This window comes from Larus michahellis, chromosome 2 (assembly GCF_964199755.1).
Source record: "Larus michahellis chromosome 2, bLarMic1.1, whole genome shotgun sequence".
Taxonomy (NCBI): Eukaryota; Metazoa; Chordata; class Aves; order Charadriiformes; family Laridae; genus Larus; species Larus michahellis.
Window position 1 is genome coordinate 7421518 of NC_133897.1, and position 27589 is coordinate 7449106.

The 27589-nt window shown below is 49.3% G+C and overlaps 1 protein-coding gene and 1 long non-coding RNA gene across 3 annotated transcripts in view; one reads left to right on the top strand and one right to left on the bottom strand.

The window, feature by feature from the left end:
* ACVR2B (activin A receptor type 2B) overlaps window positions 1-8273 on the bottom strand; it is a 103971-nt gene extending 95698 nt beyond the window's left edge. The window contains exon 1 of the mRNA XM_074574030.1: window positions 7752-8273. Within this exon, the coding sequence (XP_074430131.1) occupies window positions 7752-7803 (52 nt within the window). The 5' untranslated portion in view covers window positions 7804-8273. The remainder of the gene's footprint in view (window positions 1-7751) is intronic.
* LOC141738602 (uncharacterized) lies at window positions 8209-26071 on the top strand. Of its 2 annotated transcripts, XR_012585420.1 has the most exons (7): window positions 8209-8439; window positions 11788-11882; window positions 20177-20319; window positions 22522-22761; window positions 23606-23854; window positions 24803-25036; window positions 25980-26071. It is a non-coding gene; the product is annotated as an uncharacterized LOC141738602 (long non-coding RNA). The 2 variants fall into 2 exon arrangements; XR_012585419.1 differs by lacking the exons at window positions 24803-25036; window positions 25980-26071 and having other exon boundaries at window positions 23606-24585.
* Window positions 26072-27589: the final 1518 nt, after the last annotated feature.

Sequence of the window (27589 nt, forward strand, 5' to 3'; positions counted from 1 at the left end):
GTTTCATAAAATTAACAGAAGGTTTCATTTTTCTCAACAAATTTAATTCCAAGTGGACAACAAAGGATGATAGAGTGCTTAGAGCACCAGCCACGGACCCAAGAGGCTGGGGAGCAACACTCTTGCCCTGCCATTGACTTCCAAGATCTGAGAGAAGTCATTCCCACCATAAAAGAAGTGGGAATCATAGAATGGTTTGGGTTGGAAGGGACTTCAAAGATCATCCATTTACAACCCCCTGCCATGGGCAGGGACACCTCCCACCAGACCAGGCTGCTCAAAGCCCCATCCAGCCTGGCCTTGAACACCTCCAGGGATGGGGCATCCACAACCTCCCTGGGCAACCTGGGACAGTGTCTCACCACCCTCACAGTGAAAAATTTCTTCCTGATATCCAATCTAAATCTACTCTCTTCCAGTCTGAAGCCATCCTATTACTCATCCTATTACTACACGGCCTTGTAAAAAGTCCCTCTCCAGCTTTCCTGCAGGCCCCCTTCAGACACTGGAAGGCCGCTATAAGGTCTCCCTGGAGCCTTCTCTTCTCCAGGCTGAACAACCCCAACTCTCTCAGCCTGTCCTTATAGCAGAGGTGCTCCAGCCCTTGGATCATCTTCATGGCCCTCCGCTGGACCCATTCCAACAAGTCCACGTCCTTCTTGTGGTGAGGACTTCAAAGCTGGACACAGTACTCCAGGTGGGGTCTCACCAGAGCAGAGTAGAAAGGGATACCTCATAAACTTTTGTCACGTCCCATAAATTATGCACTATAGGAACAGGATGCAAACAGCCATGGATACAAGTTTTACTTCTAACAGCTCCTGTGCAAACATTTTAACCGGCTCATGTCAGCTCCTTAACACACCCCTGCTCCCCAAACCCAGCAGTGAGCCAAAAAATGGTGCTTCCCCCCAAAAACAGGCTGCCTCCTGCAGCCCCGCATCCTCCAAGCATCCTCCTGCCCCCAGAGCTCCCGGAAGATCTGAAAGCCAACCTGCCACGAAATGCCACACCGAGCTGGAAATTGCAGAATTACTAATGAGAAACGGGTAATTGGCATCTTCCTCCAGCCCAGCACAAACAGGCTCCCTCCTTCTGCTGTGTTTCTTTTATATTTAAATTGACAAACCCGTATGCATGAGCCGGTCCCCTTGCTTGCGGGCAACCCAACCCAAAAGGGAAGGATCTTCTCTACCAGCAAAAAACACACCAACCGCCTCCAACAAAGCCACCCAAAGAAAAGAAAAGGAAAAAAAAATAAAAACAAAAATCACAGGAGGCGGATAGAGCACACTGCCAGGTTAAAGCCTGATCTTACCCGATACAGAAAGACTTCCTCGTGCAGCTTCCTTATTTTATTTTTTTTTTTTAGTATAAGTACAAAATATTTGGTGTGACCTTAGGTGAGGCACTTCACGATGCAGCAGGGAGCACTTGCAGGCAGTAACGTCCTCCCGTGCTTGGCCCGCTCTGCTCGGTGTTTTTGGGGCAGGGACCTTCTCTCTACACAAACAGCCCTTTGCAAAGAGGAGCTGTGGTTTTTCCAAGGCACCTAGACATCAGTAACATATTTTTTTTTTCTTAAGTAGCACGATGGACCGATGCCACATGCAATAACATAATCAGAGCGACAAGACTCGAATACTGGCAAAATAAGAGGCACTTGTGTGCTGGAGGGAAGCATATTATTATTGTACAGTGTACACTGACAATTGCTGCTCTTAACTTTTGGGTTGAATTGAAGCTATACGGTAGTAAAGGAGGAAGATGACAGAGAGAAAAGAACACAAAATTGGTGGAAAAGACCAATGGTTATATTCAAATTTAAGCACGAAATGTGCTGGGTTTGCAGAACGCGGGCAGTGTTTCATCTTTAATTTACTTCTCTGCCCCTTTGACTTACAAGGAAGATTTAAGGGGGGGGTGGAACGATGTATTTTATTTTTTTTTTTTAACATAGCTTAAAGGAACAAGCGACTAAAGAGATACAAAATTATTTCAGAATGAAGCAATAACGAAGAGAAGAGATTAGACATTAGTTGATCCTCAATGGTTAATGGAGGGGAAAGGCAGGGGAGAGGGGAGCTTATGCTGGTGAATGCTGCGACCACAAACACCTCTCTTAAACACATCCAATTTCACTGATGTGAAAATCTCCACATGAAGGAACAGGCGAAAAAGAGCTTAAGTGGGAACAGGGCGCAGAATGCCAAGTGCTACACTGAATAATTCAGATCCAGGCAGCGCTATTGGCCAGGCAAGAAAATCACACCCCCCTGCTAGTTTTAAAATCAAAGGCCAAGGAGGGATAAAAGGGAAAGACAACACCTCTTTAAAGCAGAGATTACGCTCGGCGGTTCCCATTTCCCAACTTCCCACAATGTTTTGTTCCGGGGAGAGCGCGGGAGCCGGGTACTGCCATAGTGCCAGGGCACGGCTCCACGCTGCCCGCAGCCCACCAAGGAACCTGGAAAACCTTACCGCCCTCCTGACCCCGCTCCTTCAGCCCAACAGCAAGAGAAAGCCAACTCTGAAGCGGGTACCGACCAACCCTGACTTCCTACGAGTTGCCTTCGCAAGACCTTCTCAGCACCTAAGTCTCAGCATCTTCGGTCATCGAAGCTGCCCGTGAGGGTAAGACCCCACCAAGGCTTTCAGTTGGGTTCTTCAACCCGAGGTTCTCTCCCCTGCCTCCACCCACCCCAAGTTACAGCAGTGTTTCTCCAGGGTCGGCTGACGGGATTGGATACAGGGATTTCCAGGTGAGGGACGGGCCACCAGGAAAAGCCATGTCCCCGTTGCTGGCTGTGGTACTCCCTGGAGAAGGGGAGGCCAGCAAAGTCAAAGGTTGGACTCGATGATCTTAAAGGTCCCTTCCAACCTCAACAATTCTATGATTCTATGATTCTAAGTGACCTTGCCTTGGCCATACACAGGCAGAAGCCAGGGAGTTACCAGTCACTTCCACAACTTTTAGACTAGAGCTACTAGGTTAAGCTCCAAATAACCATCCTGGGCGTGTTTGGTGGAAAGGTGTTATATTTTATGGGGCTTAAAAGATGCAGAGCTACTGAAACCCCACTTAATTCTGACTATTCTAGTGCAGCTCCATCTGGTCAACTACTATTAACTATTCAGAAATGCTTCTAAAAGTAGGCCCTGAAACATGACAGCCAAAACACCTTCCACTACAAGGCCCAAGAGTGGAGTAACTTTGACTTCTCTTTATTTTATTGGAAAGGTGCCCTGGCTTTCTAGGAACGGGCACCATGTGGAGAGAGCACACAAGTACACCTCTGCTAGGTCCCCAGCCTCCAACCATCTCTTCTTCCATTCACCTCCTTCTCCCCTGAGAAATGAAGATAAACATTCCTTAGTTCTTTTTACACCTGCAGAGGAACCCACCCCGTGTCCAAACACGATGGAAATCACAGCACTGGCATTCCTGGGCTGGTCCTAATGGCTCCAAAAATTGCTCCTCTTCCATCTGAACTGGCTTCCCAGAGCTGGGAAGCCAGGAGAACCCTCCAGGTTGATCTACAAAGCAAGGAGTGCGTGCGTGGTGGGGAAGGGGGGTTAGATGGTGGGAGGGAGAGAAGAGAACAAAACCAACCCAAAATAAAAAAGGGAAGGGAAAAAAGTGAGGCCGGCCTGTTTCTTTCTTCTCTACCGTCTATTCAGCAGCAGCAGGGGAGGTCTACAACTGTTGCGTCACGTAAAGCACAAAAAAAAAAAAAAAACCTGACAAGCGTGTTTTAGCTGATGGAGACCAGAGTGGACAGGAGGCTGGTGACAGCTCGAGCGCGGGGAGTTAAGAGACCTCCGCTTTAATTGGCCGTTTCGTACCATCTCATGAAGCGAGCGGGAGCCTTACAGCCTGGACAGGCTGCTCAAAGCCACAAGAAATGGCAGAAATTTCAGCGGGTAAATACTTGAGGTAACTGCCCAGGCTCGGGTCAGCCTCCGACTCCCCTCCAGGGATGCTGAGCGTGTAACCCCCGCCTGATCCACCCAACCCTACACCGCAGGGGAGGTGCAGAAGATGCTCTGAAACGGAGGCGGGGGGGGGGGGGTTAGGGAGGGGAAGAAGGGGGGAGTTAAACCACAGGCTGCGCAGGACCTGGCGAGGTGTTTATAAATAATGCCACGAAAAAAGAATACACTGCGCCCTCGGCTCTCTAACACAGCGTTTTCTTCTCCACGGAACTGTGACTATGGTTATCTCGGTGGTATAATTATCTCGATTTGATGACAGATTAAAAAAAAAATATATATATCCCAAACACCTGTTCAAGAGTTTTGTGTTTTTAAAGGCCATTGCCATTAACCTTGGGCCATGCACTTCATTGTGTTTAATTAGCAAGCTAATGAAGCCAGTTTTATTCCCTTTCTCAAGCACAAGAGGATAAACACAAGACAGTGAAAGAGGAGACCAGATCCATTTGCAGCACAGTTCATTGCTGCATGGCATTACTTAAACTTGCACCCAAATAAAAGTAACGTAATGGCTCGGGAAAACGCGACAGCAATGCGTTCTGCAAGACAAATCCTTTTACACCTTCTGTATTTTCCAAAGCTCATGGATTAAAACACGATTTCTGAACATTTGGGCGGCAGAAAATTTGCAAACAAAGGGCTAAAAACGAACATAATGTTTTCCTCAGTGAATCTTCACTATTCCAAAAATTAAGCATAACAGATTTTATTTTTTTTTTTTAAAAAAAAAAGAAAAAAAAAAAAGAATAGCAGCCCGTGCTTGCTTTGTTCCAGCCAGCCAAGGTAGCGATGAGAAGCACCAACAATGGAGGTCAAGCGATTTTCGAAAAGCCCACCACTTTCGCACAGTCCTAACGCGTACACACACACAAAAGACATACTTCAAGCAAAGCCCAGTGCTACGAATCCCAGCAACACATTGCAACTTTGGGGATTCGGGGCTGTTTTCACTATGTTTTTTTTAATTTTTTTTTTTTTTTTTTGACTGAAGAGCTGTGGGAAAAACTAGACAATGAAGATCGTGCTGATAAACACTCAGAAATATCACAAGAAAGGCAGAAAAGGCTTTAAAAGAGAGGGAGGGATTTCCAGAATTGCGAATGCGCTGATTTAATGATCCAAGAGGACCTTTCCGAATAAACGGAATTATATTCATTTTCTGAGGTTTCTTTATTGTATTTTCACGGGTGGGGGGGGGAAGTCAGCGCAGGTATGCCCTATCAGATTATCCTTTTCATATCACGATACATTTAAGAAGCTTTCAGGGTTAATTTTTTTAAAGCAACTGCTTTTCCCCCCCCCCCCCGCTTTAGATTTCTACCACTGTAGCACACAGCTATAGGAGCAGGTTAAAAAAAAAAAAAACCAAACAAAACCAAACCAAACAAAAACCCAACCCCATACCCAAAACAAAAACAAAACAAACAAACAACAACAAAAAAAAAAAAAACACAAACCACCCAACCCCCAAACCCGGAAGCCATCTCTTTTATTGAATCACCCGAGATAAAAGGATTCCAAGATATATGGAAAGAAAATACATTGACCATAAATCTCCTTTATGCACATAATAGAATTTTCCAGCCAAGAGAGCTGTTGTGATGATAGCAACGCCGAGCCCCAGGAATACTGATGGCACACACACACACATCCCCTGCTTCTTCCCAAATACCTGCTCTCCCTCAGCACTGCTATGTCAATACATCCCGCACCCCCCCCACACACCCCCCCCCCTTTCCTAACACATGGAAACAAAGCTGCGTACAAGTGTCCCAGCGCCGAGATAAAAAAGCCCAAGCTGGCTTGGCTCACCATCAAATTAATAATTTCTTTTTTAAATTATTATTATTATTTATTGCCCGCTCCCTTTTCATTGCTTTCCACCGCGCGCACACACACCACCCCCCCCCAAACACACACACACACACACACTTTCGGAGTGACTTCAAAAAAAAAAAAATAATAATACAAATAATTAAGCGATGGCACTGTTTATAATGCCAAAGGCAGGCGGTGGCAGTGCATATTTAATGGGCACTCGGAACAAAGGAAGCCCGGCTGCAGGAGCGCCCCGGGGCCGGCTCCGCCGCCCGCTCCCCCCCGTGCCCCGGCCCCGCCGGGCCGCCCCTTCCCGGGGATGGGGGGGGGGGGAGGAGAACACGCGGGGAAATCCCCCCCTCATCTCAACCCCCGCTCCCACCCGCTTTGCAATACAACGATGGCCAAACCACCGGGAACTCCCCCGCTGCCCAGCGCGGAGCGGGGAAAGGGCACGGCTGCAGCATCGCTGCACCCCCCCCGAGCCACAAACACACCCCCCCCCCCTCCACACCACTCCCCCCTGGCTGGGGAATGGGGGTGAGGGAATAAGTTACTGCCCGGTGCCGGGGCGGGGGGCGGCTGGCTCAGCCCCTTCTGGGGGGGGGGGGGGGGGGGTCGTGGTAATCAGGCAAAAGGAAGGGGGGGTGGTGGGGGGTGTCAAAATTGCTGCCGCCCCAGTTTCTCTTGGAGAACATGCAGCCATAATTAAATGGAATTGGAGGGGGGAAAAAAAAAAATAAATAACAACATTAAGTAAAAAAATAAAAACGGGGAGGGCAAGCGGGGAGCGTGGGGATTTCAAGCGTGCCCGCGTTTTCAGTGCTGGGGGAGGGCACAGGGGGGCTGACCCCTCCCGCCCACCCCATGGCTACGGGATGGGGCACCCCCTGGTCCTGTCCCTCGTCCCCCCTCCCCGTCCGTCCCCCGTCCCCCCCCCCCCCGGCCCGCGGAGCGCTGACCGGTTTCCCCCCCCCCCCGGGTGTCGGTTAACTTCCACCCCGCGCCCCTCGGCACAACGCGCACCCCGCGGCGTGGAAGTTTGGGGGCCAGCCCGGTTCCATAAAAGAAATGGGATGAAGAACACAGAAAATAAACACCACCACACACACACCCCCTCCCCGCTACAAAAGCCTCCTACCGGGGGGGATGCTCCCCCAGGAACACACACACACACACACACACACACACCCCCGCGCCCCGCACACCCCCTTTTTTCCCAACTTTCTCCCCGCAGCGCCAGCCAGCCCCGAACGGCTCGTTTCGTGCTAAGAGCGTCCCGGGGGGGTGAAGGAGGGACCGGGGGGGGTGTGGGGGGGCTGTCCCCCTCGGGGCAGGGGGGTCCTTTACACACCCACCCCCGCCAGGGTCACACAACCGCAGCCCGGCAGGAGCGGGGCACACACATGGCCACTACCTGAGCGGCTCCGCACCATTTCGGAGCGACCCCCGGGTCTCCTCCCAACTTCTCCCTCCCCACCACCACCATCACCCCCGTAACGTCCCCGGCTTCCTTCCCCCCCCCCCCAGTACACACACACACGCTCCGGCAGCACCCGCCCCAGAAGTAAATGCCCATTTTTGTAAAGTTTCCTCGATATCGCGCCGTGTTTACATTGCCATTAATTCCCACAGGCTGCCCGAAGGGAACAAAAAGCAGCACGGGAAGGCTCGTCCTGAGAGCAGGGAGAAAACGGAGGGGGGGGGGGGGGGAGGGTGTGAAGGGGTGAAAAGCGGGAGGAAAAAAAAAAAAAATAATAATAATAAAGAAAATTAAGCAGATGGCAGCGGCGGGGTTATCCCCCGGGTTGCAGGCTCGCTGGCCGCTCTGCTGTTTCGGAGGGTGGCTGCAAGTAATTGCACGGCCCATTCAATTCTGCATTTGGAGAAGCGACCGCAAGCCCGAGCGGGAGGTAAACAGGCAGAAATGCACTTACCTGCACAGAAAGTTCCACAAAGCAAGGCGAAAGTCAGCCACGAAGCAATCATATTCCTTTACTTTTTTTCCCTCGCGTGCCCTTCTATCCCCAAGGGAAACAAAAATAAAAATAAAAAGCGAGAGAGAGCGAAAGAAGGGGGGAGAAGCGAGGCTCTGCCCTCTCTCTCTCTTAAAAAGAAAAAAGAAGAAAAAAATCCTGCGGGGGAAAAAAAAAAAAAAAGAAAAAAAAAAGAAAAAGGAAGAAAATCGGATTTAATTCCTTCGCAGTTGCAAAATGTATCCAGCGGAGAGGAACAGCCCCGGACGGTTCGACCTGCTCCTGCCTGGCCCCGGCGTTTGCTCCGAGCTTTCCAAGAGTTTCTTTCCCTGGGCTTTTGTGCTGGGAGCGCGGCGTGCACCACACACCGACTCCCCCTCCTCCTCCTCCTCCTCCTCCTCCTCCTCCCAACCCAGCCCCTCCGGCTCCCCCAGCAGCAGGGGCGAGCGCACACGCCCGCCTGCGCGCAGCCCCCCCCCCCCCTTCCCCTTTCCCCTCCCCTCCCCGCGCAATACCCGCGCAGCCGTGCGCAAGGCGTGCAACACACTCACACACGCACACTCACACGACAACGCACAGGCGCTCCCGGCAGCAGCGGAAACTTTGCAAGGTTACCGACCCCGCATCCAGGGGGGCTGCGGAGCGGCAGGCAAGAGCCCGCGGAGGAGGCGCGGAGCGGGCGCGGAGCGGCGGCGGCGGCGGGGGGCTGGCGGCATCGCGGGCTGCGCGGGGCGCGGAGCGAGGGGGCGGCGGGAGCGGAGGCTGGGTCGGGAGTTGCCATGTACAGGGGAGGGGGAGGGGGGGGGGGGGAACTGAAAAAGGCGTAAAAAAAAAAAAGCGGGGGGGGGGGAAGGGGAGGTTTGGGTGGGTTTTTTTTAATTTATTTTTTTTAATAATGTAAAAAAAAAAAAAAAAACCTGAACCGAGTCCAAAATGGCTTCTAAAAAAAGGGAGAAGCCGAAGCGGAGCCAGCGGGGGAAACCCGGATGTTTGATACAAAGAGGCTGGCGGGGGGCGGAGCGGCGCGGGGGCTCCGCGGGCGCTGAGTGGGGAGCGGCGCTGCCCGTCACGGCCGCGCCCCGCGGAGCGCCGCGCACCGCACCGCACCGCCCGGGGGGGCGGCGAGGAGGGAGGAGGAGGAGGAGGGATGGAGGGGCTCAGGGCGAAGCCACCGCGGCCTGTTGGTGGCCGCCGGGAAGCCCCCCCCACACACACACACACCCCGTGCCCGCCGCCTGTCCCTGGGGAGCGGGCAGCGCGGCCCCCCCGGGGGCAGGAAAACCGGGTCCCTGCAGAAAAAAAAAAAAAAAACAAACCACCAAACACATTCCTCCTCTTCCAGGCTGGTGGAATGTGTTTTCCCTGCTGGTGTCCCGCCTGCCCCGCAGCCCCCTGCACCCAAAAAAGTCCCTTGTCCCCAATATCTTGCAGGGATTGTGTCCGGGATAGTGTCCGGGGCTGAAGGGGCACCTCATCAGCATCAATTTTCAGGCAGTTTCAGGGTTAATGAGGTTTTTTTCTATTGCCAGGGTTACAGGAATTGAACTCTCTCCGCAATTTATTTTAATTATAACTAAATAATACGGCATTAGGGAGCGCCAAAGGAATCTTAAGGGGAAGGGAAGATGCTGAAGCTGGGTCATTCCCAAGACTTTGGGTCTGACGGGTCCATGGACTCATGGGGAGAAAGGGCCGTGGCAGGGACGCTGCGTTCCGGCAGAGCTCCCGCGCACGGTCCTGCATCCTCTCATTTGTCCGATGGGGAGTAAGGCTGAAAATGTTTCCAAAAACCATTTGCTTTTTTCCTCTGGAGGGAGATAAGAGTAAATATGTATCGTTCTTTCAAAAGTCGGAGAAGCGTTACATTCTGAGAAGAAATGTTTATATTTATTTTACAGTAAGAAGCTCGCAGGAAACTTCAGGAGGCTTTTATAAGGGCTTGTAACCTCTTTGAAGCTGGAGACTTTCTTTATATATGTATAGCACTTGCACAACAAGGTCTTAACTGTGAATGGGATTCCTAGGTGGAGATGCAATAAACTGATTAAGAGTATCATTCATGGTATCATACCTCATTCATATGTTTACTATAAGTAAAGAGGAATACAGGGGCAGGAATGTAGTGGTTGCGACTTTAAAAATGATACTCTTCGGGGCAAAGTTAACAGCTAGTGTGCGCGCCGACAGGCAATGCCATTGGTAAAGCTACCAAAAACACTCGAGAAAATAATTTTTGGAGCAAAAAGCAGCAAAAAACAGCCCGCGAAGAGCTAGCGCTGGGCAGGTTTGTGGCGCGGAAAAAGCGAGGTGGGTAGCGTCACCCAGCTGGTCAAACCACAGACAGAAAATAAGGAGACGTGTCTGTCAAAGGGACGGGTCAGGGATGATCCCTGTTTATTCAGAAACAAGCACTCACAAGCAGGGTTTGGGTTTTTCATCTGGAGGCAGCAAGGACTGATTTTGTCACTGGGGGACAAATCACTGAGAATCACAGAATGGTTCGGGTTGGGAGGGACCTCAAAGATCATCCAGTTCCAACCCCCCTGCCCTGGGCAGGGACACCTCCCACTAGACCAGGCTGCTCAAAGCCCCATCCAGCCTGGCCTTGAAGGCCCCGGAGGGTGCAAAAAGGAATATAAAACTGTGGTCAAAGGAGAAGTAAATGTCCTGGCTGTGGGCTGCAGCAGCTCAGGTGCATTCAGAGCCTCAAGAGGAGAGACACATAATGGGTCAATATTACTACAAGGCTGCTTATTTCATTCAAAAGCAAACAACGCGTCAATGTTTCTGCTTATTTCGTTTGAGGAGTAAGTTCTTAAACAGCTACCGAGTGGCTGAAGTACGGAGAAATGTGTAGGGCGATAGAATACGACGCGGTGTTCCACTCTAGTGGCATTCCCCATGATTAGCTACAACGAGACATTTAGTTCACACCGAGAAGAGAGCAGCCCTCGGGAGCGGGCAGCGCGGGCTCGGGCTGCGTCCCTGCTTAGGCTGAAACACTCCCTGGCTCCTATTTTTAATTTGCTGCGCCATGAAAAGCCCCGTTTCACGGCACCCGGGTTTGTGCTTTACAGGCAGAGGGAACCTGGGAGCACGTTTATCAGGCGGCTGTCAGCGCTTTTGAGGAAACGGGCCCGGGGCGCTTGGGATGTTGTCGTAAAGCCGCCCAATAAGCCGGGCGTAGGGTGGCCTTTGGCACTTGGACAACGTGCCGCTGCATGGCACCGGCGATGTCCCAGGGAGAGCTGGCCGCCCGGGGCGGGGGGGGATTTTGACCCAGGGATAAACGATACGCTGAATATTCATTTATTAAATTGCCGCCCCCTCTTGCTTACATTGTTTCACAGGGGGATGTTCACCCTCCTGGAAAGCTAAAATGTTTTCCCTGCTTGCAACATAAAAGCCGGGGAGTGGGGTATTGTCCCTGGAGGTAATGTTACAGCCTTACCAAGATGACACTTAAAAACTTCGTCACCCTCCAAGAATTTTGGGAATAGCGACGAGCGGAGGTAGCAAGTGCTACGAGCAGGCAGTGCTGGCAAGAAGTGCCCTTACAAGCGGTGTTTTCAAGAGCTTTTTCCCGTTTCCAGTTATCATTAGAGCTGCACAGCTCAGACCCTTTTTAAATAATTATACTCCCCAGTTAAAAAGCCCTCCCGCACTAAAATAAATTCTAGGTGAGATGGGTTTATGCTTTGCAGCCTCATATGACACTCAATCTTTCTCGCATGACTGTTGGAACAAGTCAAATTCATGTATTTTGATACCCCGCACGTGATAAAGATACGTGGATCACTTAAGCCGGTACAAAACTGCAGTCCTCGTATGTCATTTATCTTAAAATCCTATTGTAGCTCTCGTGAAATGTAATTTCTTCAGTGAATGGAAATTTATACTGACAGAGGTGTTATAAAACATGGAAAATACGGGGGGAAGGGGACCCAGCGTTTCCTTTATCTCGTCAAGTATTCACTAACGGGGATTTATTTTTCAGCGCGGCGTCGGTTGGTTGCAGGTTACGGAGCTCTGGTGCAGTTGAAGGGACCCGTTTCCAGTCGTCTTCAGCAAAACTTGCATTATCTGCAACAGGTGAGCACTGTGTCCAGTTCTGGGCTCCCCGGTTCAAGAAGGACAGGGAACTGCTGGAGAGGGGACAGCAAAGGGCTACCGAGATGATGAGGGGACTGGAACACCTCTCTCATGAAGAAAGGCTGAGGGATTTGGGTCTTTCCAGTCTGGAAAAAAGACAGCTGAGGGGGGACCTTATCAACGCTTACAAATACTGAAAGGGTGGGTGTCAGGAGGATGGGGCCAGGCTCTTTTCAGTGGTGCCCGGGGACAGGACAAGAGGTAACGGGCACAAACTTGAGCATAGGAAGTTCCACCTGAACATGAGGAGGAACTTCTTTCCTGTGAGGGTGGCAGAGCCCTGGCACAGGCTGCCCAGAGAGGTGGTGGAGTCTCCGTCTCTGGAGACATTCCAAACCCGCCTGGAGGCGTTCCTGTGCCACCTGCTCTGGGTGACCCTGCTCTGGCAGGGGGTTGGACTAGATGATCTCCAGAGGTCCCTGCCAACCCTATGGTTCTATGATTCTGTAAGGTGTGTGCTGCGGCCCCAAGACGCAAACTGGCTCACAGGCTGCAGTTCCCACACCGGTTCCTAAAGCTGCTCGTAGGAAATCGCTCAGCCTAAAGAAACCCCTGGCATCCCCAGCCTCTAACCTTCCCGCTTCAAAATGCCTGGGTAAGAAAAAACAAAACCAAACAATTTATATTCATAACCTTGAGTAAATAAATTGTCACTTTAACTACGCATTTTATTGTAATTAAGTGCTTCCCAGTAATAACCAACCCACACTATGAAGCGGTTTCTTAATATAACGGTAAGCGAAGTTCTGGGTTGTGAGCCGAATTAAGGAAGCTTTTAAAAGCACAGACCAATTAATACGGCAGGGCGGTGTTGCACGGGTTTTAACATGTGGAGAGTGTGGTAGTTTTGCTGAAGAACTTTATCCTTATTTTCAAGAAATCCCATTGCCGTGCAGTGGGTGTCTCACCTGCAGAATTTCCCAGTGGGATTTATACCCAGTATTAGCCTGACTCTGCTCCCGGTGGCTTTCCCTGACTCAGAAGGGAACAGAGCCCAGGCAGATTTAAACCTTCCCCAGCTTTCTAAGGACTCGCCGCTGTCACCTCTCCATAACGCAGCTACAATTAACCTTGCTGGAATTTCTCTATTTGAAGCAGCTTTAAATTAGAGCCCGAACTTCCAGACGTGGATGCAGATGGTCTTTGCTACTGGCTGTACGAGCCCTTGGGTTTTTGCGCTAAAAAAGCCCACCCACGTTGACAAATTTGCCCTTTGCGGTCTGGCTTCAGCGCGGCCGGTAAAAATAGCGGGTGATATGGCAGACAGAATGGGCCCTAAACTGTCCGAAGATATTTTTTGGTAGCTTTTCTTAGCTCCAGACTAAAGAGCAAAGCATCAGATGTTGACAGATAGGGGGGAATATACCAGGCAAAGGGATCCGTTACCGAGATGCCGTAAACCCGCAGTTTTGTCGTCCTCCAGAATTTCAACTCTTCCCTTGTTTTCCGGTTGTATTTTGATTAAGGTGTAAATCCCAGCAACCGGCACGTGTCGCTCAGTGTCAGAGCCGCATGCCAAAGCTTTGTTCAGGTTGGATCTTTAGCGTCGTTTTACTCGTCCGTGAATTTTGTTCGGACTTCTGGGGCGCAGCTCATTATTTTTACCGCTGTAACCAGCAGACCTGTCGTATAATTATTTCCCTTTAAATCCGGGAGAACTTCTCAGGCCTATGGGGCGGGAAACTTAATTGCAAGAAGGGTCCAGAGGATGCTCGGTGCTGGACGGCAGCTGTACCATTAGCGTGTTACCTCCCCCGGCCAAAAAAAAAAAAGTAAGGGAGAATCCAGGCTCTAATCCATGCCCCCAAGTCATGCCAGCTCGCCGGGAACCAAAGCACGCCCACGCTCGAGTTGGAGACTTCTGTGCTCAGACAAGGAGGATTACGGCCATCATATGACTAATTCTGCAATGACGGTATATGCTTAATTGGTAAAGGACTGCATTTTCTATCTTTTTTTAACCCAGGACATAGCGTCAAAGGTCTGCCTGATGCTTGAGGTTCCTTTCAGGTATTTTCTTCATTGAGGTTCACTGTACTTAAGGTTACTGTGGCCACCGGCTTTGTCTTATGCCCTTGAGTGCTACTGTGCTTTTTAGGGACGAGAAACCAGCATTCAGATTCCCCGGAAACACCAATCTGTGCTGCTCTCTCCGCTCACACAGGGATTTCCCTGAACCTCTGGTACAAAAGCTCCGGCTGTTGCAAAAGCTGGTGGCCAGGAGTCAGGAAAAGCAGAGTAAGCGGGCTGGGGTGCCGGCTCGCAGACATTCATTTTAATGTCCTGCTTTCAAGCTCTCTGCCTCAGTGTCCCTGTGAAATACAACTACAGTCATTTCACTATCGGTGGTGCTTAGCTCCTAAAAAAAAAAAAAAAATTAAGTATCTCTCTAACTTCCAAGAGTGCATGTTGCAGCAAGTTGAAGTCAATGCATCTTAAATTTGGTGGAAGGAAGATGTTTCTACCAGCCGATGGTACTTTAACCATTCAAACAGATTACCAACTGCCACGGCAGCAAAATCCCTTCTGCTTGAAATGTTGGAGACTGCCTCGATGCCTGTCAGGAAAATGTGCTCCCAAATTGGTGGTAGCAGCACTGGAATCGCTTCTTGGTGACAATCCTGTAACTGTGACAGCCCCCAGGAACGGGAGTCCATTAATCTCTTGCTCTGTGCCCATAAAACATTCTGTCCTCCTTGCGTTAAAAGCTGAAGGTAAATAAATACAGGTCCCATCATCAGATCCTTTTGCGTGCGTAGTTCAACAAGGGGAAGGGCAGGGTCCTGCATCTAGAGAGGAATAACCAGTACAGGTTAGGAGCTGACCTGCTGGAAAGCAGCTCTGCAGAGGGGGATCTGTGAGTCCTGGTGGACAACAAGTTGCCCATGAGGCAGCAACGTGCCCTTGTGGCCGAGAAGGCCGATGGTCTCCTGGGGTGCATTAAAAAGAGTGTGGCCAGCAGGTCAAGGGAGGTCGTCCTCCCCCTCTACTCTGCCCTGGTGAGGCCACATCTGGAGCACTGTGTCCAGTTCTGGGCTCCCCGGTTCAAGGCAGACAGGGAACTGCTGGAGAGAGTCCGGTGGCGGCTATGAAGATGATCAGGGGACTGGAGCACCTCTCTGATGGGGAAAGGCTGAGAGACCTGGGGCTGTTTAGCCTGGAGAAGAGAAGACTGAGAGGGGATCTCATCAATGCTCATCAATATCTAAAGGGTGGGTGTCAAGAGGATGGGGCCAGACTCTTTCCACTGGTGCCCAGCAGCAGGACAAGGGGCAACAGGCACAAACTGGAACACAGGAAACTCCATCTCAACAAGAGGAGGAACTTCTTTCCTGTGAGGGTGGGAGAGCCCTGGCACAGGCTGCCCAGAGAGGTGGTGGAGTCTCTGGAGACATTCCAAACCCGCCTGGAGGCGTTCCTGTGCCACCTGCTCTGGGTGACCCTGCTCTGGCAGGGGGTTGGAGGAGATGATCTCCGAAGGTCCCATCCAACCCCTGCCATTCTGTGATTCTGTGTTATCCACAAAGCCTCTATGTGAGATGGACAAGCAGAAGGGCAGAAGAAAATGGTCCCACCCTGGAGGTGAGGCTAGCCAGGGGACGGAGCTGAGAGCTGGGGGCTCAGGAGCTGACGAGTCACCCTGGTCGTCCTGCTTTGCTTTGTGCGACAGCCGGCATTACTGGCACCGGCTGGGGGTGGCAAGCGAAGGGCAAGGTGTTAAAACCTGCTCTGTGCTTGGAGCGTGTTCGGACCAGGTTGGGGCAGCCTTAAGTGCCGCGCTCTTTTGGGTGGCTGCCAGCAGATCCCCTGGGGTTTTGCAACACCTAAAAAAGAGTCGGGGAATACAACAGCCCTTAAATATACGGAGTGAGAACAGCATGTTCAGTCACTGCCCTTAGACTCTTCCCTAACCCTATCCATTTAAGTTACCATCCTCCAAAAGAAGATGGTAGGTATTTACCCACGTTGTCTTCAGCTGTTGATGTTTTACCTGCAAATGCAACGCAGGTGTTTTAAAGTGCATATGGTGGCTACAGCAGCCCAGAGCCAAGGCTTGTCATCTCTCCAGCTCCGTCGCCTTCCTCCCTCCCTCCCCAAGGTGTTTGGTTGGCAGAAGAACGTCTTTCAAATTCCAATTTTTTATTTAAAAAGCTAGACTCGGGGGTTTTAAACCGGTTGCGATTGAGCTTTAACAACGGGAAGGTTCGTGCGGAGGTGCCGCGTCTCCCTCTGAAATGGCTCAGCCTGAGAAAAGCATCTGTATCCCTCCTGCAGCCAGCTGGACCGCGCTGGAGGGTTTGCTTTCACTGCTCTTACCTGTGGCCTCGTGCCTCCCGACACGCTCAAGGCATGTGTGGAAGGACCAGTAAAATACGTCCTGTATTTTTAGAGTTTGTCCCAGATTATTGGCCTTTGTCCCAGATTTCAGTGGTTAGGGTATAAGAATGCCCAGTGAGGCTGAATGCTTCCTGCATTGCTCTCAGGAAGGCTTTAATCAGGAAAAATACCCTTTCAAAGAAGGCAAATAATTAAGTTTTTGTGGCAAATACTCTACTGCCATTAGCAGGAGGTGATAAACACTCAAGACCACAGCATAAATAGAGCGGGGCAGATGCACTAAGCTTTGAAGTGCAATATTATTGTGTTACGTGGGATTGAGTAATGAATTGGGCATCACTAGCCAGGTAGTTTTCCTTTTGTGTTTATTGGGACCAGAGTTTGTTTTTACACCGTAAAGTGTTTTTCCCTGCTGCTCACCGTGGGGAAGCGCTGGTACAAATTGCCTGGAGGAAACTCATCCCACATTCTGGCAGCTGGCAATGTGCAAGCGGGGAGCTAGTGTTGGAAGGGATCTCCAGGTGTCATCCAGTCCATCTTCCTTCCTTTGGCAGTGTTTATTCGACCTGTATCATAGAATGTGTTGGGTTGGAAGGGACCTTTAAGGATCATCTAGTCGACCCCCCCCCTGCCACGAGCAGGGACATCTTCAACTAGATCAGGTTGCTCAGAGCCCCGTCCAACCTGACCTGGAATGTCTGCAGGGATGGGGCATCTACCACCTCTCTGGGCAACCTGTTCCAGTGTCTCACCACCCTCATCGTAAAAAAATTTCTTCGTTATATCTGGGCGGAAACTACTCTTTTTTACTTTAAAACCGTTACCCCTTGCCCTATTGCTCCAGGCCCTTGGGCCTCATGACATTCACCATAGCCACCACATAGTCCTAGACTCCACCATCTCCGGCATGCGCTCCTCAGCTTTGGGGGACTTCTCTCTTTTCAGCCCTCCCAGTTACACTGCAGGTCTTTGGGATGGGATCCCTTTTGGGTTCATTCAAGCAATTTCTGGGCTTCATGGGCTTCCACCTTGGTCTTACCTCTTTACCCTTCTGCTTCTTGCCTAGCTGCCCTAATGCCCTTCGTCAGACTGTTTGCTTAGCTTCTTAGCATAGGACATACCACATGTCATAAAAAGTACAAAGTATAAAAATTATTCTGTTAAGAATCCAGCCACTGGTCCATCAGTTTTGTAGAGAGACAGGAGTGACACATTGCCAATACGGATGCAAGTCCCGCAACGCTCGGTCATGCCAGTGAGAGGAACCTGCTTTCCTTCCCAGAGCTCCCCGGCGTTCAACTCTTGGACATTTTGGCATATTATCAGTGATAAATGTATTCGCAAATGAGAGCAGCCAGCCCTGCAGGCCGCTGTGCCAGGGTATTGCGGGTTCCTGGCATGGGCAGTGTCTTTCCATGGATTTCAGAAGAACGAGACAGAAATATTTTTGTAGCCAGCCTCAAGTTTTTATCTATTTGTAGGTGTCTTTGTGTCCTCTAAATTGGGATTAGATCCTTTGGCAGGAAGACCGCACTTCATGTCTTGACTTTCCTGGCTCTGTATCCACCCAGCCGTCTCTTGCTCACTGATCTTGTCCCTTTTATTTTTGCCACCAAATGCCACTCGTGTGTGTTGAGAAGCGGGAACTGTCAGCAGGGAAATTATCAATAATCCAGCAAGCACACAATCTGTTTCCCATTTCTCGTGGCCTATCCGTGCTGTGGGATAGTGCACAGACCCTTAATTATTCACCTACCATAGGTTTAACTCGTTGCAAGTGACTGCTAACACCAGGTTTAAAAATAATTCAATAATAATAGAGGGAGAAGAGAGATTTTTAAAAAATACCAAGCACGGCGTGGGACAAGGATGAGAAAGGTGAAGGACATATGACAGAGGCACTGGTTGGGGGTATTCCGGTAGCCTGGGTTCCAGCTCAAGCTTCTGCAGGATCTCTGATAGGCTTTGCTTTACTTATCTCTTAAGTCCTGATCAGAACGGGAGCAACGGGCTTTATCCACAGAAGTAATTAAAATGTTGCACTCCCTGGCAGGGGAGTTAAAATCAATTTCTCAAATACAAGATGAGGAGCAATGGGCCAGGCTGCTGCCGTGCGGAAAAAAATGCGGGGCTGTGATGCTTGGGAGCACAGCAGAAAGCCAGCCCCGCAAAAACCCGGCAGTCCTCCCGGGATGCCTGTTCAGAGGGGCACACCGCAGAAGGCATGGGACGATCTTTCCATTCAGCTTGGCAGTGGCAGGGTCTTGGCTCGAGAACAGTTTCCACACCTCGGGAAAGATACGGCTCAGCTGGGAAAAGCCCAAAGAGGTGCAAAAAGAGTGATTGGAGGTGGAGAAAACCTGCCTTTGAGGAAAGGCTGAGAGAAAGAAGTGTGTGGTCTGAAGAGGGGACCAAGCTGGGACAAAACGAGTTGCCAAATACTTGCAAGGATGATGCAAAAGAGAAGCGGCACAACGTGTCCTCGTACCTTCTGCAAGTAGGGCCAGGAATGGGCTTCAGCTCCAGCAGGAAAGACGTAAGGAAAAGACCAGGAAAAACTTCCCAGTGCTATGGATAGCTCAGCACACAGGGATATTCCCACAGGCTGTTGTGGAATTGTCACTGCAGGAAGGCGTTAGGGAAAGATCTTGCAGGGATGGCCCGAGGTATTGTTGCTTGTACCGGGGGGCCTCTTAGAAGGCTTTATCCAGCTTTCTTTTCCTCTTTCCTCCAGTTGCTGCTGAAATCATTGGAATTCAGCACTTCAGCGTTTGGGAAGACCTGCCACAATAGCAATCCCCTGTTTGCAATCAAGGAGATTGCAAGAGCGCTCCCCTGCATACTTAGCTGGTCGGCAGCTCCTGGGATTGTAGGCGTGCAGAAACAAGATAGAAATAAGTGTGCCGTAACTGCAGAAGCCGGTTGTTCTAGAGCATTAAAAATCCAGCCTTTCTTTGACAAGGAAACGCTGCACATGAGCGGAGCTTTTCCGTGGGAAATACTGCAAAGAAACCGCAGTTCTGTGCAGCGTTAGAGAGGCACAAAGGAAATGTCGTTAGAAGCCCCTGACAGTGATCTGTTTTACAGGGAATAGGAGCGATTCGTGAGCTCTCGGAAAAATAGAGAGCATCTCTCTTCTGCCCCTGTCCTCACTGTCTGCCACGTCTCTAGGACAGATTTCTTGAGAGAAGGGTCTGTGCCTTCTCGCTCGGTTAGCTCTTACACCTCACGTTTTATTTGCTAGGAGACTTGAACGATGAGCAGCAAACGCTCTTGTTCCTATTTTAAACACACGGAAACTGCAGTACGGAGAAATAAAATGACTTGCTCAGGGTCACAGAGCAATTTTGTGGCAGGGCCAGGACCAGAACCCAGCTCCCCTGCTCCCAAACCCGCGTGCCAGCCTTCAGCTCTTCAATGACCCTTAATTTTAATCACCTTCCAAGGAAGTCTGTTTGCCTCTTCCAGTTGACTTCCATGGGAGTAATGCCAGGTATCAAATGAAGTCGGTGGGAATATCAATGCAAAAGAAGCCAATATTAGATGCAAAGAAAGAACTGATGGAAGGGAAAAAATAGATTTTACCAAAAAAAAAAAGGAATAAGTTCTAGCGCCGCTTCCATAATATCATTCCCCCTTTAATTTGTGCCTGGTCAAAATTAAAAAAAAATAGATTGCTAATATTAATAGATGAAATGAATCTTGAATTTTATAATAGTGGAGGAAATGAAAGGACCAAAGTAATATTGTGTTGTTAACTGAGATTTTAATAATGATTCTGTCCTCAGTTGGTGCATTTATTCCACAGAAAGTAAATCATTAATGAAGAGCGGGGGGAAAACAGTTTTATGGTGATGAATTTTTGAAAGAAAAGTTTAATTTTGCTTAACTTCTAGAAACTCTGAAATATGCCCGGAGCTCTAAAACTAAAAGATAAACACTTCAAAAACAGTCCACAAAGATGGGATTTCGCCAAGTGACTAACACTGCCTGGGGTAGGATGGAGCAATGTCCGTGGCTCCTCTCCAAGAGAGCTGAGGTAAGTGGAAGAGGTAGGTTAGAGATGTTGGTTTTGATGGAGGAAGGAAGGTTTGAAGGTTTACTGTTGGTTGGTTGGATTCTCATAGGTATATCTGGAGGGCGGTAAGGACATCATCCTCACCCTAAACCAAGGGAGACCTAACTGGGCTCATCCTACAGTTTCTGGGGACTTTTTCAGGATCTGCTTCCCCCATGTCCTCTGCAGGGGGTGGGTGGACTCAAACCACTCTCAGCGCTGTGAGGGTGTTTGACTTCCCAGGTGAAGAAAGAGCCCACCAATGCTAGCGTGTCCAGTGGTGCCTCTTGACCTACCCACCACTATCTTCAATGGACACCTCTATGGAGTCCCAAAAAAAAGGGCTTCCTGGAGCAGCATCCTGTTTCACACCAAGTCCCCTGGCTCGAAATGTTGAGCATAGGGATCATCACGGTCTCACAGCGGTGGAGAAGAAAAGCATCTCTGTAGCTGGGATTTGATGGCTAAGAAAAGGCAAATATGGAACATACGTTCCTGCCTGTGCATGAAAGAGATGGGGCAAAAGACAGAATTCTCCTGATTCCTTAACGAATACAGCACTAAATTTGCAAATTAAATGACATTTTTGTATTTAAATTATCAAATCAATAAAGAGATGTAAACATTAAGCAACATTATACGAGAGCCTGGAGTGTCACCACAAAAATTAAGACTGTGTAATTAAAAGTACAATGCAATTTATTTTTATATCGTTCTTCATTCAAATCAACAAATCTTATTACTTACCCAAAAAATGAAAAGCAGGCTGCAAACTAATTCGAAAGATTAAGACAAAGTGGCTATTGAAAAACCTACGTTTCTTGGTCCCTTATATCTGGCAGCAGTCATGATTTAATATTTTAACTGCTGTAATAGGTTATACTGCTGAAGAAGAGTGCATTAATTACTATGGGAAACATAAAAAAAAAAAATCTAATTAAGAAGAATAAAATCATTCTTATTGACTGGGAAAAATAAAACTATGGAAAGGGAAATGAAGGATGAAAAAACTGAAGACCTGCCAATATTAATAAATGTGGTCTGCTCAGCGTAGAAAACACACCTCTGCACTTGCTGGGGGGAGTGTAGATTTGAATCTGGCTGGAGATCGCGGTTTGCTGTGGCTAAAGCTCTTCTCCAGCATCTCACCCACTGGAAGCACCTTCTAATTAGCTGCAGCACAGGGAGTTGAGTTGGCTCTAAATTCAGCTCGACATGTCCATGCAGAGCCGGCCCCACTGGCTGCGTCTGAAACACCAGGCCAAGAGCACGTGATTGCCCTGCATCTCTGGATGTAGTACGAGGGAACGAAATCATTATCTTCATAGTTCCCATCCTTCCTAAAAAGGCACAGAGGACATGTGTAAGAAAGCAGCCCTGTGGCCCAAACCATGCAATACGTCATGCCTGGGGACACGGTCGGGATGAATTGCCATGGGCAGATGCAGATCTACCTTTCAATTAGCCACAGACCTTTAAAATAATTTAAAAGGAACCTTTCCATGTGAAATACCCACCCACCTTGTTTGCCCAGACCCAGCTAAGGTCATCTTTTGACTTCATCCCCAAGTACCCTCCATAAGGGAGCACCTGTCCTCCACATCGCGTGCCTTCACGGGATCCTCAGGGACGCAGGGCTGCTTTGGGAGCAGGTGCATCTTCCATCGGCCAGAAACGGCGGCCAAAAATGTTCGGAGGCGTTTGACTATCTTTTCCAGATGTGAAACTAGACGGGACCCTGTGTGCTTTTGTCATCGCCGGGGCTGGATTCTGGGGCTGTGATTTTGAGCTTTCATCCCAGTTTGGAATAAGAGGGTGTTTATTTCATGATCTTGCGCATTCTTGTGATGGGAAAACTCATTTTCTGCCCAGCTTTACCGCCCTCATTCCTAAAGATCCCACTGATGTCGAAATGTCTATGGATGTTAAAAACAAGGGAGAGGATGCCATAGGGTCAACAGCTACACTAAGTGTTTAAACAAATACAAGCAGTTTAATTACTTCAGCTGATTTTGGTAGTATTAATGCCTTTTCAAGCCAGAAGTTATCCTTTGATCACTTATATTTACTCCACATATAAAATAGACTACAGCGGTTTGGCCGGTTATCTTGTACATCATCCAGTAACTCGTACATCATTAATATCTCCAAATATGAAAAATTAGTGGTATAAATTTTGCACAGCCCTTCCAGCGTTACAAATCTTCATCAAAGGCAAGAGGAATTGTCTGAGGAATAAGGACTTCAGGATTCAATGAGTGCATACTGTGCCAGAGAGGAAGAAACTAAGCGAAATCTTTGCAACAAACGGTGCTATTACGGATACGTGCTGGCACAGAAAGCCAGCAAAAGGGCACGGCAGCACCTCGGCTGTATTTCGGCGGTGTTACTGACGCCCAGAGTTGCGCGGCTTTTTGCTCAAAGGTAAGCACCTTCTCCTTTCCCGCCTTCACCTGTAGAAAACAAGGTTCCAAAGCAGCAAGCATAGGCAGGGGTTGTTCAAAGGGTTTGTGGTTGACCGGGGGTTATTTTGCAGCACAGAAACATCCGAGCAGTAATGCCTTTTGATTAGCAAAGAATTTTTATGTTGAACCTTGCAAAACACGCAAGGATTACTCATGAAGAGTATCACATAGACCACGTGTAAGTATCTACCCAAGGATTGCAAAAACAGCCTTTAGTTATAAAACATAGAAATAAGCAAAGATTAAATTCGCCCTTTGAGGGAAAGACAGAAAGGGTTTTTCATGTGGTAGCGCCTGAAGGCCGTTGTATTGGGACATGCCATACTGTACATGCTCTACTAATCCAGGATCCAAAGACGGGAGAACTTTGTATAGTCTAGCCCGAGCTCCTGCGCAACCAGACCCCCAGGGCTGATGCAATCCCGAGGCGCAGCTCACGTACGCGATTTTGAGTCGTGTCTGGGACTGGGGACACACGGGAGGGCCTGGGGCTGTGGGCTCTTGGTCAGGGGTGGGACGTTTCAGCTACCTGAAGGTGGGAGTACCACCCTGCTCTGGCATCCCTCCGCCCAGCCGTAACCCTCTTTGCGCTGCAGGATGCGGGGCCAGATGCACCAGCAGGTGACCGCATCAGGGCAGGGGGAGGTCGTGAGGGCGGTGGTGGGATTAGACTCCCCTCATTTCAGATATTTACAGAGTAGATTTCTAAATGCGAGCTGTCGCACTGGGCTTTCCAGGCAGCAAGAAGAAATAAGTGTTTTTATTATGCAATTCATCCGCTCTGTTTTAACCATCTACTTTAGGAAGAGATGAATCACCGTAGACTCCATCGACTGTATTGACTGGCTCTCCATTGACTAGCAGGGGAGCCACGGGTGACTACCTCAAGTGCAGATTTCTGCTTTAGTTGGGTGAATCCACCGAGAGCTTCGCGCCCATGGTGTAAGACTTGGCTGCTCTGAGCAGCTCAGACTGTGGCATTTCAGTCAATAACTTCTGCAGTAAGCACAGTATTTTGGGAGAAGCGACACCCGTCAGGAGGAGTTTGCAATGTAAGTAGACAAAAGAAATGGCGAGTGGGAGGCAGGTGCCCTGTGATTAGTAGGAAATAGAGTCTACGCCTCCTGCTCCTGCACCACGTCCCTCCAACCCTGCATCCCTTACAGCAGGTCTCCATGTCTTCACAGAGAGATTAGTTCAGGTATGAAATAATCATTCTGGTGGTTAGGTCATGATGATTGCTGTCATCTCTCTCCCTCCAAACTGAAGGGGTCCTGCTGAAGTCACATCTCATCCCCCTCTGGCTGTTGCTGCTCTATCTATCCTCAGCGCATCAGCCGCTTCTGAGAAAGTCTTGGGTCACCAGGCGAGAAACTGGCTGGGTCATCAAGAAAGCGTACGCTTGGAAGAGAGAAACAACCCACGTCAGTCTGTAGGAGCGTATGCCATTAAAAGCAAAAACCAGCCTACACGTGTAAGAGCGGCAGCCTCTACAGTGTGGTGTACGTCCACACACTTAGCCCGTTGTTTCAGGAACTCCGTCTCCCTTCGGCTGTGATCGCTCTCGACTGTTTGCAGTCTGTGCGCAGTGACGTGCGTGGAATATTACTATGAAAATGTGCATTCTTGTTAATAGGTGTAGTTTAGGATGATTGTTAGCAGAGCATAAGGCCTTATTGATTGAAAGTGGCATATGGCAAGGATGTATAATGATTCACTTTGGCTGCTAGTTTGAAATCCTATTCACGGGCAAAAAAAAACAAACCCCACCACTCTCCTTTGCAGTCAGGCTTCATTCTTTCTGCAGCGTGTTTTTTCAAACCGGGCCTTTTTGCAAGTGATCCGTAGGAGAGATTTCCTGCTCTCCTGGGTGTGTGCTCAAAGCTCTTTTCAGTCCTGCAAGGGCAGGTCACAGGAACAAAAGCTGAAGTTATCATACGCCTCCCTTTGAGGGAAAGGTTGGTCGCCTTGCAGCTCTCTCCTCTAAAACTCTTTTTCAGGGCATTTAGTGTTTATGAAAGGTGGTGGACTTGAAAACCTGATGCACGGTAAATGCCAGGGAGGGGGACAGCCTGAGCGGTGCCCGTTTTCCAGCAGCACACCTCGGTGCCCGGTGGGAGAGCGCGCGCGAATCCCCACCTGCGGCAACAGCCTCGTGGAAACGGTTTTGACATTTTTACCAATTGCATTTTCGAAAGAGGAAGCTGCCAAGGCTCCGGCGAGCTGCACTAAAGGTGAGCACTTCTCTGGATCCAGCTCCTCTTCACCAGGGGGGAAAAAATGCCTGTTCCTACATGGCATCAACAAATACAGAGTAATTAACCTGAGGTAAAATCCCAGTGAAAGCAAAGCAGCTAAAGTATTAATACATGTGAACTGACAGAGATAAGCCCTAAGGACCTCAGCCATCTTCCGTGTGTGTTAGCAGGTCCAAGCGAAGCTCGGGTTGTCTCACCTGGTTTGCCACGTGTAGACTGACACGGTAAGCACAGACCTTGTGGCTGGGTAGAGGTGGCACTTTGTGACCCCCAAATACGCCCCGCTGCCACGTCACTGGCGCTTCGGAGGGATGTGTTGAACCTCAAGAGAGGGTTCCTAAAGGACGGCAGCTCAGAGTGACCCTGCCCTGGTGCTTGATAGCAAACACGGCTGCAAGTGATGCTGCTACTGACCCCCGCACCCGCTGCCGGGAGGGCACTGCGGGGAAGGGTTTTGCTAGGTTGGCTGAATAGTGGAGAAAAAGGTGATCCCAGCAACCCCTCAGAGCTATGTTGCAACCTCCACCATACAGGGAAAACCGGGTCCTAACCCACCAGGTGATCAACTTATCCAGGGGGCTAACTGTTGGAGGGAAAGAGCATTGTCTCTGCCCATTCCTATAGCCCTGCAGACCTCCCTGACCTTTAGCTGTCTCATTTAATAGCGTGATGTTTGGTGATATCTGGATACTTTTCTTGGCAGCGGCACCACGAACGATTCAAATGGCGTTCCTCTCACTACTGGAGGTACAGCCCTTGTGTTTCCCCACCAGCAAATAAAAGAGCGGAGCCTTCGTATATGTCTCTTCTGGGAACTGGTGCTTTCTAGGAATTGCTTACAAAGAATTAAGTAACCCAGTTGATTGTCATCCAGAAGCCCTGGGCTTGCTACATGATCTTGCACGATTCTTTTTTCCAGGGAGATGCTTCTTCAAGACCGTCGCGAGGATTTGCCTGTGGTAGGCAAAACAGGGCTCCCTTGAATAAAATAACTCTGAACAAGCGAATAAACTGAGTGCCTTTCATTATACCTGTCACCAGTTTATTTACTCCATGGCCTCTTTCTGCCATAAAAGTCTTGAGTGATTTCAGCATACTAAAACATCTGCACTCATTTTCAGAAAATAACAACAACTGCCAATGTATGAACTCACTATTTTCTCAGAACGCCTATTGTTCAGTGTCCGGCCCTTATTGTTTCTCATCTCCTGTGAGTGGTTTACAATGAAATCCACTTTATTTACAGTGGAAGGCAAAATATGTCGGAGCAAGACAATCGACTATAAGCCTTCAGTCAATAACAGCTTATTTTTGTGCATGCTAAAACGTAGACATTTCTTGCGTTCATTGAAATCGGTGGCAAAATTCCCATTTGGAGGTGTCTGTTGACTCCCGTGCCAGGTCCGAGGCGCCTGCTAAGCGTAAGCTGGTGCGCCTTACCATACACCTTCTAAAACTGGATCCAGCGTGCACAGACTATCTTTTGATGGGCTCCGTGAGCCATCCTGCAGCGAGCGCTCGCAATTTAAGGCCTTGTATCAGGACAATACTTTAGCATCGCTCAACTGGTTTGCTGATTAGGAACCTTTGTAAGAGATTGAGCTGTTGACAGGTGAATCATCTCTGTCCCACAGCGTCTCAGTCTTTACTCTTGGTTTGTGGCCAACATCAACTCCCACTGAAGGCCTTTCTTATATAGTTTTCCCGTGAATGCTTTACATGGGGTCATCACATCTCCCAGATAAACACTGAAAAGCTGAAGCCTGCTATTAAGCTTCTTAAAACATTAGAAAGACAATCATTTTGACAGAATAGATGTTAATCACACTTATATAAAAGCTTTTCATCTTCAAAGCATTTAACCAACATTAATTACACGTAATTGGCTTTTCCACATACGTCATGAAAAATGCACCTTTCATGTCACTCGTCGCTGCTATCTTACCTAGGATTACTGAGGGAAAGCTGTGCCTCTTCAGTGCAGCACGGCTTCCTGAAGCCATCTGAGGCCTCATCTTGCAAATCACAAAGGGCAACATTTAAAACAGTCGCACAGAGTATAGACACCTCGGCTGCGCTGAGAGATCTGTGGAAAAAATAATGCCATCCCACTTGGGTGCCTGCAAAGTTTGTAAGTGTCTCCATTTCCCTGGCAAAAGCTTCCGAGGAGACTCTTTGAAGTTTTGCAGTTCCCCGTGCCAGGGGATGTCCCCGTGTTCACTAAGCCCCTCCAGGTCCCATACCCGCACTCTGGTGTCCACAAGCACTGCTGCTTGCCCCTAATGCCCAGGATGCCCTAGCCAGAAGGCAAGGTGTTCTCTGGACTCCAGCAGCACTGCATTTGACAGGGTAAAGTGAAAAGAGAAGGGATTTCTTTTTCCATAGTAACTTCATCTTCAAGCACTTACCCAAGAAGTTGAAAACTTGGGTCTGTTTCCTTCCTCTGAGGAGGTCTGAAACCCTCATCTGCCACCACCCTGTCATACTTTTCTTGCGTGACCTTTTCATTGAAACAACTGCTACATTCAG